Raw genomic sequence first — 13,144 nt, forward strand, 5'->3', positions numbered from 1 at the left:
TCTCAGCTCCATTCCCAGGCTGACAAGCTGACTGCAGCTTCAGTTAAGGAGGAAGTCTCCCAGGGTGATAATATGGTGAAAAACAGAGTGGAATTCGTAATAAAGATTAACACCTGGTGTCTTTCCCGTGGGATACATCCTGAGGTGCTGTCCCAAGGATGTTTTTCCCAACTGTCCAATGAACTCCTGTCCTGTCCTAGCTGCACGTAACACACTTTAAATACGGGATGTCCGTACAATGAAGTTGGCCTTTTCTCCCCAAAAGAGGTCCGTGTGTGTTGCTGTCTTTTCTCTCTCTTTGCAGTGCAGTAACCACAGTATCCTCCTTTTTACCCCTCTTTGGTGGCAAATCTTAAGTTTTGATGTTTGGCATAGTTCTATCTTGTTATATTCGGCAACAAAACCAGAGTGTACAACCCACCTAGAGGAACTTATGGTTATTACTGGCATACAAAAATGCTGACTTTGTTTATTCGAGTGGGTCCTTTCGTATTTCGGTATCCGCGAAAGCAGCGAGCAGAAGCGGCTGGCACCGGGCGGACCCAAGGCTGGCAGGAAGGCCCCAGGCCGCCTGGCCGCCTCCGGGGGACAGCGGGGACAGGAGCGCGGGGATGGGATGCGAGCCAGGCCGCCCGACCGCAGCGCCATGGATGTGAGGGAGCGGCACCTCCGGCCCGACCCGGCCCAGCGCCACGGTTGTGAGGGAGCGGCACCTCCTCCCCGGCCCGGCCCAGCGCCACGGCTGTGAGGGAGCGGCACCTCCTCCCCGACCCGGCCCAGCGCCACGGCTGTGAGGGAGCGGCACCTCCTCCCCAGCCCGGCCCAGCGCCACGGCTGTGAGGGAGCGGCACCTCCTCCCCGGCCCGGCCCGGCCCAGCCCAGCGCCATGGCTGTGAGGGAGCGGCGCCTCCTCCCCGGCCCGGCCCGGCCCAGCCCAGCGCCATGGCTGTGAGGGAGCGGCGCCTCCTCCCCGGCCCGGCCCGGCCACGCATGCGCGCTGCGCGGGTCAGCTGAGCGCGGCGCGCTCGGGCCGCGCTGGGCCATGGCGTCCATCCTAGATGAGTACGAGGACTCCCTGCACCGCTCCGCCTCCGTGCCGCAGGGCCGCGCCAGCCTGGGCATCCCGCACTCCGGTACGTGTGCGCCCGGGCCTCCCGTGCGCGGCCTTCCTGCTGACAGGGGGAGGCGAGGCGGCAGCTCCGGGTGGGGAGCAGGGCATGCCAGGCTGTGGTGCCTGGGAGAGGTGTGTCACCGTGCGTGTGTGGCTAAGCGCTCGGCTGCGGCTTGTTTATTCCGCGGCTTGCTGTGGGACGTGTTTAGAGGCAGGGAGCCCTTGATTCCTGGCTCAGCAGAGCGGTGATGCAGGTCAGGCCAGCGGTGCTGCGGTGTGTGGGAGGCTCTGGCCCGCGGTGCGGCGCGGAGCAAACGCGGGTGCGTGAATTCCCGTGTGCCTGTGTGGGCACAAGTTAAAACCGGGCACAGCTCAGCCCTGCGCGGCCCAGAGCTGTGCTGCCGGGTTGAGAACATCTCGTCACCTCGCTTCTTCTTTCTGCTTCACTCTGAGAAGGCCGCGCTGTACCGTGTTTTGGATGTGTGCACAGCTGTTCCCGCACGCAGTTCCTTCCTAAGCAGGTGCAGTTTGCCAAAGACTTCGTTTCTCTAGAGCTGTTCCTGTGGGCTGACTGCACGATGGCAAAGTGACCAACAAAGCAGTTGTCTGTATCACTACTACACTTTTCAATCAAGGGGTGTGAGGCTTTGGTTTACTGTACTGTTCAGGGAGGTGTCCCATCAGCGTAAAGTAACGGTGTGATGACCAGTCCGTTTTTTCTTTCATCTCAGAGAAATTTATGCCATTATTATGGCATAAATTCAAAGCTTTATTAGGTTCAATAACCATTTTCTACTGGATGTCACCTCTCAATATTTTTTGAGTGTAGCAGGGAAATGTAGGTTATGAGAGAATTCTGTTCTGCCTGGTATTGGTCACGGTCGTACCAGCTGCTGTGCAGAGCTGGCGTTTTTTAATTACAAGTTCCGAAATACACGGACACATTCTTTCGAATTTTTTCCCTTGTATAATGTTGCCCACTGGTAACCTTTGGGGAAGCCGGCTTGTGAGGTTCATATATGTGCTAAGAATTGATAAATTCTGTCATGCTATGTATGTTATGGAGTATAAATACACTGACAGAGTTACTCTGAGTCTAGGTACTGAAGTAGGTATGTTCCCCTTGTTTGTTTTGACATGCATGGTTATTTCCTTGTGTAATGTTAGATAAAGAATAAGTGGCCTGATTAGGTGTTGTGCAGAACGGTTTTCCAGGACTCAGCTTTTCTTCTTGACTGCTGCAACACTGTCTTCAGTCATGGCTGTCTTAGAGTTGAGAAATCTGCCTATTTGCTGACAGCTCGTATTTGCAGAGGAAGTTTGGGAAACTGCTTAATTGCAAAGGCACAGCCTAATCAGGATTTCAGTTATTCTTAAATCAGGCCACACAAGCAATTTTAAATAAAATTTGGCTTGGCAAAAGTTGTGGGCAATCTGAAGTTTAAGTAAATTTATTTTGTAAAAAGATACAATAGTTAACTTCCTGAAAGCAGTCCTTAAGTTTAGGTTTGCAATTTTGGAAGATGGTGAATCTTATTCCTCATGTTGAGGGAGTTCTCCCCTGTGCTTCTCAAACTGCAGGTACTGTTTCTCAGAATTGTAGATAAACAAGCAGTGACTCTGTATCCTTCCTAAAGTCCTACTGCATTGTGAACTTCAAATACTGTAGCTCCAGCTTTGAAAAGCCTACTTTGACCCACTAGACTTGACCATACTGGTGATCTTAGATCTTTGGACAGATTAAAAGGTCTGTGGAAATATGTAGCTTTGCCTAGAAATCAGGGTGGGAAATGCTGCAGTAGAATCTTGCTTAAACAGAAGAGGGGGAAACTGGGGACAAGATGAGGGAGGACACTGTTTAAAAGGAATGAATATTTTAAAATAGACATCTCCTTTGCATAGAGAACTGTATATTAAGGAAGCTTATCCTTCTCCTATTAGGGACAACAGCTAAAATCCTCCTGTTAATGGTGATGATCCTATGAGTGTTATAAATGTAATGGATACAGGGCTAAAGAGTACAGAATGAAGTCCAATACTTTGGCTTGAACTATGACTGAATTAACCCATAAACAGCTTCTCCTTAACTCTAAACCCTCACCTCTGTATAGGTGCTGTTTGTTCCCTTTCCTTCCTGCATTTAAATTTCCATGCTGAGTCAGCTTTGCTTTGCCAGGTGACAGTCTGAAAAAATTTGAGATTACCTAGATGGATGTGACTTGTTGTCTGATAATATGTGGGTTTTTCAGAGTAATCCTTCCCTTTTATATAGATATAAATACAAATTTCTTGATTAGCTGTGATATCAAACGAATCTGCACTTTGGGAATTTTTTATACGTGTTTTGAGCTGCAGTTCATACCAGCAAATTTAAACTGTGGCATTGCAGCTCCCTAATCTGAAAGAGGAACATCAGTTCTACTTAACTGGAAGTAAGGGAATGCACAGTTTTATAAATGGGCAGCGTTTAATGTGTGGATCAGTGTGTAAGAAAAAAGCATGTGCTGATCATACTCAGGTTGTGGTTGCTTTGTCTCTTCCTGCATGTGCATATTTCTTCTGGAAAAAGTGTATTTTAAGGATCCTGCAGCTGGTCTAGAGGTGAGGCAGAGGCAAGAAGAAAGCATTGGTGGAATAGACAATTAAAGGATTTGTCTACTAGTAGCTGGCTACTTTCCACTACTACATTGTTTTTTTCAACACCAATAGGACTGGAATTAGAGGGTTTTTTTCTCTGTGCTCCTGCTCCATGGAGCACACTTCATTTTTGTAAAACTTGGAGCAGGACATGATCCGTTTAGTCTTTTAGGCTGGATTTTGTTGTAGTTTGGGGTTGTTATTGTGGGATTTTGTCTTGTTTAGTTTCTAAGTGTTCACGTTCTTTCTTCAGGATATGTCAATGCACGACTGGAGAAAGAAACGCCAATATTCAACAAGCAGAGGATTGATTTTTCTCCTCCAGAGAAAATTAACAGCTTAGTAGTCTCCTCTAACCAGCTCTGTATGAGCCTTGGGAAAGACACCCTTCTCAGGTAATGCTGCCAGAATCCTGAAGTTATTGTTTGTTTTTCCCCTGGCTTCTTGTTTTTCCTCAAGTTGTTAGAGAACTTATATTTGCAAACTGGATAAAAAGCCATGAGCCCAATATGGAAAACAGGTAAGGAGTTACAGGTATGTGAGCTTTTGTTGGCAGCATGCTTTCATGGTTTCTCTTTGCAGGATTGATCTTGGGAAGCCAGATGAACCTAATCAGGTAGAGCTGGGACGCAAAGATGAAGCCAAAGTCTACAAGATGTTTTTGGACCACACAGGTGAGGCAGTGGGTCATGGATGTTTCCAGTCAATGAACAGAGCAGAGCAAGTGCTGGTGAAGGAGTTCTCTTCCTGCTTTGTACATAAGGAGAACATATTAATGTTCCATGATCCAGATTCTGTTTCCCAGGGCCTCTGCCCACTGGTTTGCCGTTTTGCTACTAGTGCCCCTGTTGCGCTTTCAAGCTCTGAAGTGAACACATGCAATTAGGGTATTCTGAACAAGGCTGCTAAACCAATGAAGGGAAGTGTTTGCAGTCACTCTATGTTGTATGGTTTATATATGAATTTTTAAAAAGGGACATAAAATATCCGCGGTTCAGTGTAGCCTAGACTGATTTTAAAAAACTAAACAAAAGTTGGAAAGAGATGCTTGTATCTCTCACCAACTGCCAGGGATAGGAGGGAACTCTGGGAAGTGTTTATCCTTAAAACATTTATTGAAACAGAATACCTTCTTGCTAAAGCATCTGGTACCAGTTATTTAATGTTGCAACATATGGACCACTGTTCTGATCCAGCATGGAAATCCCCCATGTTCCCATGAGTGTCTGGGAAAGTCTTGGATTAAGTATGTTGATATTGGAATTTATCAAATGTTAGGATTAGAAGCTTAAGGAATTTGGCTTGCTTAGGCCCAGTCTTGATTTGTTTTCTCCTTCTCCCTCCCATACCCCTCTGCTGTTGGCAGGCTCTCATCTCCTGATTGCTCTGAACACCAGCGAATGCCTTTACCTGAACAGAAATGTTCAGAAAGTGCGGGCACTCTCCCGCTGGAAAGGACACTTGATTGAAAGTGTGGGCTGGAACAAATTCCTTGGCTCAGAAACCAACACAGGGCCTATCCTGGTGGGGACATCCCAGGGGCAGATCTATGAGGCTGAAATCTCTGTCAGTGAAGGAAGCCTCTTCAGCACTAACCCTGACCAGTACTTCCGACAGGTCTACACTCTGGAGGAGGAATCTGGACCTGCCCCAGTCTGCTGCTTGGAAATTGAACGAGGGCTAGAAGGGAAATTTTTTATTATAGCCACCACTAGGAAGAGACTCTTTCAGTTTGTTGGCAAAGTGCCTGAAGGGACAGAGCAGCAAGGCTTCAGCTCCATATTTGCTGTGCATGCTGACCATCTGCCCAGCTTTCGGGAGTTTCCAGCCAATTTGGGTTTCAGCGAGATAGCCTTTTACACTCAAAAACTGCGTTCCAGCCCTCGCTCCTTTGCCTGGATGATGGGAAATGGTGTTTTATATGGTGCATTGGATTATAGTCGTCCTGATTCAATTCTGAGTGATGAACGGGTCTGGGTTTATCCTCCTGATATTGACATAACTGTGAACAAGCCAATATCCATTGTACTTACCCAGTTCCACTTCCTGTTGCTGCTGTCTGACCGGGTGAAGGCTGTCTGCACTCTGAATGGACAAGTTGTTTTTCAGGATCTGTTTCTGGAGAAGTTTGGCTCGCTGACACGCATGATTAAAGATCCCACAGTCCAGCAGATATGGATCCACACCGAGAAAGTAGTGTTCCGCTACCATGTCCAGCGGGAATCTAGAGATGTGTGGAAGATGTATATGAATATGAACAAATTTGATTTAGCAAAAGAGTATTGTAAGGACCGTCCAGAGTGTCTTGACATTGTGTTGGCCAAAGAGGCAGAGCACTGCTTCCAAAACAAGAGGTATTTGGACAGTGCCAAATGTTATGCACTGACCCAGAACTACTTTGAGGAAATTGCTCTGAAGTTCATTGAAGCCAAGCAAGAAGAGGCCCTGATGGAGTTTCTGATTAAGAAGCTAAGTAACCTAAAGCCTTCAGAGAAGACACAGACCACTCTGCTGACCACGTGGTTGACAGAGCTGTACCTGAACTGGCTGGGCATGTTGCAAGGTGATCCCTCACAGCGAAATCTCTATTTGGATACACGGGAGAAGTTCCGCACTTTCCTGAGCAGTCCTAAAAACAAAGACTGTCTTTTTAATAATCGGGCATCTATTTATGAGCTGTTGGCAAGCCATGGCGACACAGAGCACATGGTCTATTTTGCAGTTATCATGCAGGATTATGAGCGTGTAGTAGCTCACCACTGCCAGCATGACGAGTATGATGAGGCTCTAAATGTGCTGTCTAGGCACAGAGACGAGAAACTCTTCTACAAGTTCTCTCCAGTTCTCATCCAGCATATTCCCAAGAAAGTAGTTGACGCTTGGATTTCTATGGGCTCTAGACTGGATGCCAGGAACCTCATTCCAGCCCTTGTTAACTACAGCCAGAGTGCCAGCACCCAGCAGATCAATGAAGCCATTAGATATATGGAATTCTGTGTCTACCAATTGGAGGAAACCCAGCAAGCCATTCACAACTACCTGTTGTCTCTTTATGCTTTGTGTCGGCCGGACTCGCTGCTGTCGTACCTGGAGCAAGCAGGAACCAACCCAAACAGGATCCACTACGACCTGAAGTATGCACTGCGGCTGTGTGCAGAGCACGGGCACCACCGTGCATGTGTCCACATTTACAAAGTGATGGAATTATATGAGGAGGCTGTGGATCTTGCCTTACAGGTATGTGTGTGTCTGTGCATGCTGTGGTACACGGGAGTGCAGCTTGTTCAAGGTACCTTGAACAGCAGAGAATTGAGAGGAACTGGACAGACTCACTGGTATCAGAGCTGTGCAGCTGAGGCTTGAAAGAGAAACCTGGCTCTGATAACAGTTTTCTGTGCTTTCACAACTGTTTCAAGTAGGCAGCTGATTGACAAGCCATAACTGAGGGTATGGGCATAGAAAGTACAAGGAGTACTGTCTGTCTCAAGCTCAGTCTCTGATATAAAATACCTGTAACATATCTGCATTTATGCAAGATTTGTATAGCTTTTTTTAAGGATTTTAATTACTTCCTATTCCTAGCTTTGGTAATTGTCACAGAAGCCTTTGTCAGCTTAGACTCACCTTCAGAGAGATGCTGGATTTTTTTCCTGTTAAAATTGCTGAGTCTTTGCTGAAATGTGTGGCCAGCAAAGATACTATAACATGAATTTGTACTTTTTGTGGTGGCCTTTGTTCTCTTGTTGGGTAGCAAGCTAATCTTCAGTGAGGAGTACTGATGGAGAGGAGAGGTGTTTGATATGGAAATAAGGAGCAGGCCAGTAGTGCAGTCCTAGGCAGTGAGATAGCAGTAGAGGTTTTCTGAGTGCCTCTTGAAATGGACAGCAGGCTTTGAAGTTGAATGGTGGATAAACAAAGAGGGAAGCTTAACTCTGTTTCCTTGTCTGTCCAACTTCTTAGGTGGATGTTGACCTTGCCAAGTCCTGTGCAGATCTTCCTGAAGATGATGAGGAACTCCGGAAAAAGCTGTGGTTGAAGATTGCTCGCCATGTTGTTCAGGAAGAGAAGGATGTCAAGAAGGCAATGGCCTGCCTCTCCAGCTGTGCTCTGCTGAAGATTGAAGATGTGCTGCCATTCTTCCCAGACTTTGTCACTATTGACCATTTCAAGGAGGCAATCTGTAACTCCCTGGAAGATTACAACAAGCACATTGAGGAGCTGAAAAGGGAGATGGAGGAAGCCACACAGAGTGCCAAGAGGATCCGAGAGGACATCCAGGAAATGAGAAATAAGTATGGCTCTGTGGAGCCTCAGGAAAAATGTGCAGTTTGTGACTTTCCACTTCTAAACCGCCCTTTTTACCTTTTCCTGTGTGGTCACATGTTTCACTATGACTGTCTTCTCCAGGCAGTTTTCCCAAACCTTCCTGCCTATAAGCAGGCAAAACTTGAAGATCTTCAGAAGAAGCTGGCAGCTACCAGCCAGCCATCCAAGAGCCACCATCGTCCCAAGGATGCAGACACCATTAGCTTGGGGAAGGGGCAGCAGAGCCGGGAACAGATCAAAGCTGACATTGATGATATTGTGGCAGCTGAATGTGTGTACTGTGGTGAGCTGATGATCCGGTCCATTGACAAGCCTTTTATTGATCCCCAAAAGTATGAAGAGGAGATGCAAAGCTGGCTGTAGTTTTCAAATCTTCAACTCTCAAACAAATTGTGAAGCTTCTGTGGTGGGAATATAACCTCCAGGAGCAAGAACACAGTGACTTCTGTGCAACTCTAAACAAAGAGTAGTGCAGAATTTTTACCAGGGTTAGGGAGAGCTAGTCTTGAGAAATGGGGAGATATAGCTATGGCTGTCTAAGAACTTTAACAATACTTAGAGCTAACCTACAGGAATATATTTAGCAGATGTTTCTGCTTGCAGTTCTTCTGAGGTTCTCAGTGTGAAGCTGAATGGAGTGCCTTGTTGTCCAGAAGGAATTGGGAACAGCCTGCGATTTATCTGCTCTGTTATGTGGTATTTGTTTTGGTGAAGACAAGCTGAAAGAGAAAGGTAGTGAAGGCCACTAAGCAGTGTAGTCTTCATTCATCATTTTCAAAGCTAGAGTTGCCCTCTGTTTCCTTTTCTTTGAGATTCTAAAACCACATACATAGAACATGGACAGAAGCTCTTATATATTTATATTTTGTAAACATCATGCTATACAAATGTGTGTTTCTACACAATGTGATACAAGAATGTGTGTAATTTTCAAGCAGGAGTGTCTCATAATACATTAAAGTAATTTGCCTGCAATTCAAGATGTATAATTCTCATAAGCTTTATGCACAAGACCACACATATTTGGACTTTCTGTAGGTACTGTTTCTCGAAATGCCTGTTCACTCCTTCCTTCCTCTTTCCGTCCTGTTTCTACTGTGACTGCCTTTGTATAGTGGGTCTTGGTTTTGTCTTCACCCCAAAGCAAAACTGATAGATGCAGTAGTAAGGTTTAAACTGATACTGTGCAAGCAGGAACACAGTCTGTTTGTATGTCTTGCTGTGGTTCTCTTCAAGCTGCACTTGAGCATTAGACTCAAGATCAAGTCAGATGTTTGCTCAAGGGTTGTCTACAGAAAAGTTGTGTTGGTGTGAAATTTGCTTTCCCTTCGAAGCTAGTACTTTGTGCCTAGACAGTCTCTTGCCTTCCAGTTTTTGGAGATGGCTGCAAGTCAATGCTTCTATCTATTGCTCCAACTTGGAAAACTTTTCCCAGAAGGTAGCAATCAGTACGTTGGGAGTCAGAGAAAAAAATTTCGTTAGCAGTTAGCAAGGGTTCTTTGTTTTGTTTTAAGAAAATAAAATTTTAATCAGGTTTTGCTGCTTGGGACTAAATCACAAAGGTAGTAATTGACAGAAGAATTGAATGTTCTAAAAGAAAAAATACAATTCTTGTAATTAAGGCAATAGAAAATACTGTCTTCTGAAAAACCACCTCAAATATGTGTGCTTGTCTTGAATACCTCTCAATCTCCTAACCACTTACCTTGTTTGTAGGTTGTAGAAATGGGTCTTCATGTTATTGTAGGAGAATATGTATTGGTTTCTTCAAGGATCTGACCTAGGAATTTTGAGTTCAGCAGAAGAACATCTATGCTTTTGTTGGGAGCATCAGCCTAGAATGAATGAATTTCATCTGTGTAAAACGACACGAGTAATAAGAACCAGATATGAAAGCAGGAAGACCTGAGGTTTCAAGATCCTCTTTTCTTTGATGGAGCCATGGGATAGGCAGTCCCATTACCACCTGATGGTGTTTGTTTGCTGGCTTGTCAGAAAGCACTGATTCAGTGGTTCAGAGAATCCACATGCTATAGTTTTCTTTGGCTTTGAATAAGTCGGTGGGTCTGGCAGAAGAATTTGTGATGAAAACTAAATGTGATGTCTTTTGAAGTTTACCATTAAACCTGTTATAACTGGCCACTCCTGTGAATCATCATCTTTTCCTGTAAGCAGTGTGATATTTAAGGTTGTACATGTCATTATAAACCAACAGTAGCCTCCCACCCAAACCAGTTTCTGGTCAAAGATAAGTGGCTCTTTTTCTGCCCTTTGGCAGAACATGGGTATCAGCTTGTTCTGATGCAGGGGAAATTTCAAATTATTTTGACATGTTCTTAATACTTGTTCCATCTCTTTTGGGTTTTTATAGGATGCTTTCCTGGTATATTAGAATTACTATAGTCCTCCATTTTTTTTTCTGTTTGTGCTAGAGAAGTCACATCACTAAATAGACCATTGCAGAGTGATCTGCTTGTCCATGATATTGGAAGAAGCTCTGGGAAATGAGGAATAACAAGTAAATAAAAAACCCTTAGTCTTTGCCTGAGGTTGGGTGGTGGGGAAAGGCACCTTTGATTCCAATCATGGATATTAATAACGTCTCATTTAACAAAACTAGAACTAGATTTTTTAATTACTAATATGCAATATTCTCTGAGGGCTGTAGGCATATGCACCAGATACATGTACCACAAATCTCATTCTTCCTCACTGTTGTTAACTGAAAAATCATTTAAGTGATTTGTTGTCAAGGTTATGGAGAGTATTACTGCTGGCAAAGACTGCAGCAGTGATTAAATGACTGGTGCCAGTAGTAGAAAGAGGTACATAAAGGTATCTTCTGAACTTTCTATACATTGTCACATGCTTCAAAAGTTTCAGTAACCACTTACCTGTGTTTCTTGGCAATTTTGCAACATCACTTAGTGAAAAAGGTAAGAGGGTGTATTTTTTCTTGGGGGGGTGGGGTGGGTTTGTGGTAGTGGAGGGAAGCGAACTGGTGACTGTTTTCCCATAAATCTAATCTACAAGATCTCTTCCTCCTTGCATTCAGAATAGCATTTTTATCTTTTCTCCTTGTAATTTCAACAGTTACTTTGTGTGTATTTTAAGCTATGAATGAACTGTGCCAGCTGGTAAAAATGATGTGGCCTTGGGTCTTGTCCTTGTCTGTGTGAATAACTCCTGCCACTTAGCCTATGCAGCTGAGGAACAGCACGACCAAAAAGGTGGGTGGGAGCCCAAGCCCTGTGTACCCAGAACAAATATCTGTAGCTACATCTACATTGTAGAAATTCAGTTGTGCAGGCAAGGCCTAAAGCAAACTTGTGCCAATACATGACCTCTCCTAGGCTTTGAGCAAGGGATAGGGGGAAATGCTCTGAGCTGGAGGAGACAGTCGTGAGTGTGGGTTTTGAAAGAGTTTGTAGAGAATTTTGGGTGCACTTCCTGTGGTTGGCAGCAGTTAACTGAAATGCTGAAAGTGGTGAGTTCTGTCTCCTGTCTAAATAAGAATGCCCAGGCTGGGAATTTAGAAAGGCAAGTTCTTAACAAGCCACTAGATGTCATTGCTGTCCATTTAAATACTGAGGTTTGCTGCAGATGGATAAAAGTGTTCTGTAGCAGAAGGAAGAATGGCACAAAAGTGAAGAACTGAAGCAGGATCCCAGTGCCTTTGGGGGGAGTGTGCTGGGTGTTTGGTGACACAACCTTTGGTGTAAGGTAGCTTGGATTTGGTGTAAGGATTGGAGGTAAAGTTGCTAAAGAAATTGTCTTTAACTAAATGGCAATTTCAGCTCACAGATAACTGATTTTAATGTTTTGAACATCAAAAGCTGGATTTACTCTGTTAATAAATGAGTATCATAGAGTTGTAGAATCATTTAGGTTGGAAAAGACTCTTAAGATCGAGTCCAACTGCCAACACAGCATAGCCAAATCCACCACTAAACCACATCTCCAAGTGCCACATCCACATGCCTTTTAAATGCCTTCTGTGATGGTGATTCCACCACTTCCCTGGACAGCCTATTCCAATGCCTGACCACCCTGTCAGTGAAGAAATGTTTCATAATATCCAACCTAAATCTCCCCTGGCACGATTTAAAGGCCATTTCCTCTCATCCTGTTGCTTGTTGCCTGGAAGAAGGGACCAACTGGCCCCTTGCTATGACCTTCTTTCAGGTAGTTGTAAAGAACAATAAGATTCCTCCTGGCCCTCCTTTTTTCCAGGCCAAACCCCAGTTCCCTCAGCCATTCCTCATAAAATTCGTGCTCCAGATCCTCGTTGCTCTTTGGATCCCTCTTGGTGCTCTAGCACCTCAATATCTGTCTTGTACTGAGAGGCCTCAGACTGAACACGGTGTTTGAAGTGTGGCCTCTTTTGTTTAATTGTATTCTAGTGTAAGTTCCCTACAGACCTGGCTGATTTAGTTATCTGTAGAGACATCATCCTCTACAGAGGCTTGGAGTTGCAATATCTGGACCTTGGGTCTGGTCATTTTTGCTTGCTTCCTCTTCCTACTGTCATGACAGCAGACAGAGTGTAAGCCAGCTCCTTAGCTGCATGAGTTCACGTTTAGTGTGTCTTGTTAAAAGCACCAGTAAAGCTGGGTTTGCAACGTGACATTGGACACTGACTTGCATAAACAGATAAGCTAGTATGTTTGCTTTTTCCCTTTGAGTTGTGGCATCATAATCCCCATAAAACAGCAAGTGGGAGTAGGTACATCTTGTACTCTATCGAAATAAGATGTAGTTTGACTCAGACTGCAGTCGTGTATTAGCATGTATTTCTTGGAATGGGTAGTTCCCCTTCACCCCTGCCCTGTCAATGCCAATGTGTAGATTGTCTATGTTTACAAGTGCAAATTCTTAGTTTCTAGTGGGATTTCATGGGAAGTCTGTTGTTCCTTGCCTCACTTCATCCAACAACCCTGTACTGAGCCATGGGTAAACAGAGTAAAACTAGACTTCTTCCTTGCAGTAAGTGTGCTGAGCTCAATTTGAGGTTTGAAAGACTTAGAGTATTTTTGAATTTTAAATTGTTACTATTGAGATGGATTAAGT

At 44.8% G+C, this 13,144-nt stretch overlaps 1 protein-coding gene across 1 annotated transcript; it reads left to right on the forward strand.

Annotated features, from left to right (window-relative positions):
• Nucleotides 1–982: 982 nt before the first annotated feature.
• Nucleotides 983–10,216, forward strand: VPS18 (VPS18 core subunit of CORVET and HOPS complexes). The gene is made up of 5 exons (XM_014869230.2): nucleotides 983–1,133; nucleotides 4,002–4,143; nucleotides 4,331–4,422; nucleotides 5,115–6,985; nucleotides 7,709–10,216. Exons 1-5 carry the CDS (start codon nucleotides 1,043–1,045, stop codon nucleotides 8,435–8,437), a joined length of 2,925 nt encoding a protein of 974 aa, XP_014724716.1. The 5' UTR covers nucleotides 983–1,042; the 3' UTR covers nucleotides 8,438–10,216.
• Nucleotides 10,217–13,144: the final 2,928 nt, after the last annotated feature.

The sequence above is a fragment of the Sturnus vulgaris genome, chromosome 6 (assembly GCF_052056855.1).
Source record: "Sturnus vulgaris isolate bStuVul1 chromosome 6, bStuVul1.hap1, whole genome shotgun sequence".
Classification (NCBI taxonomy): Eukaryota; Metazoa; Chordata; class Aves; order Passeriformes; family Sturnidae; genus Sturnus; species Sturnus vulgaris.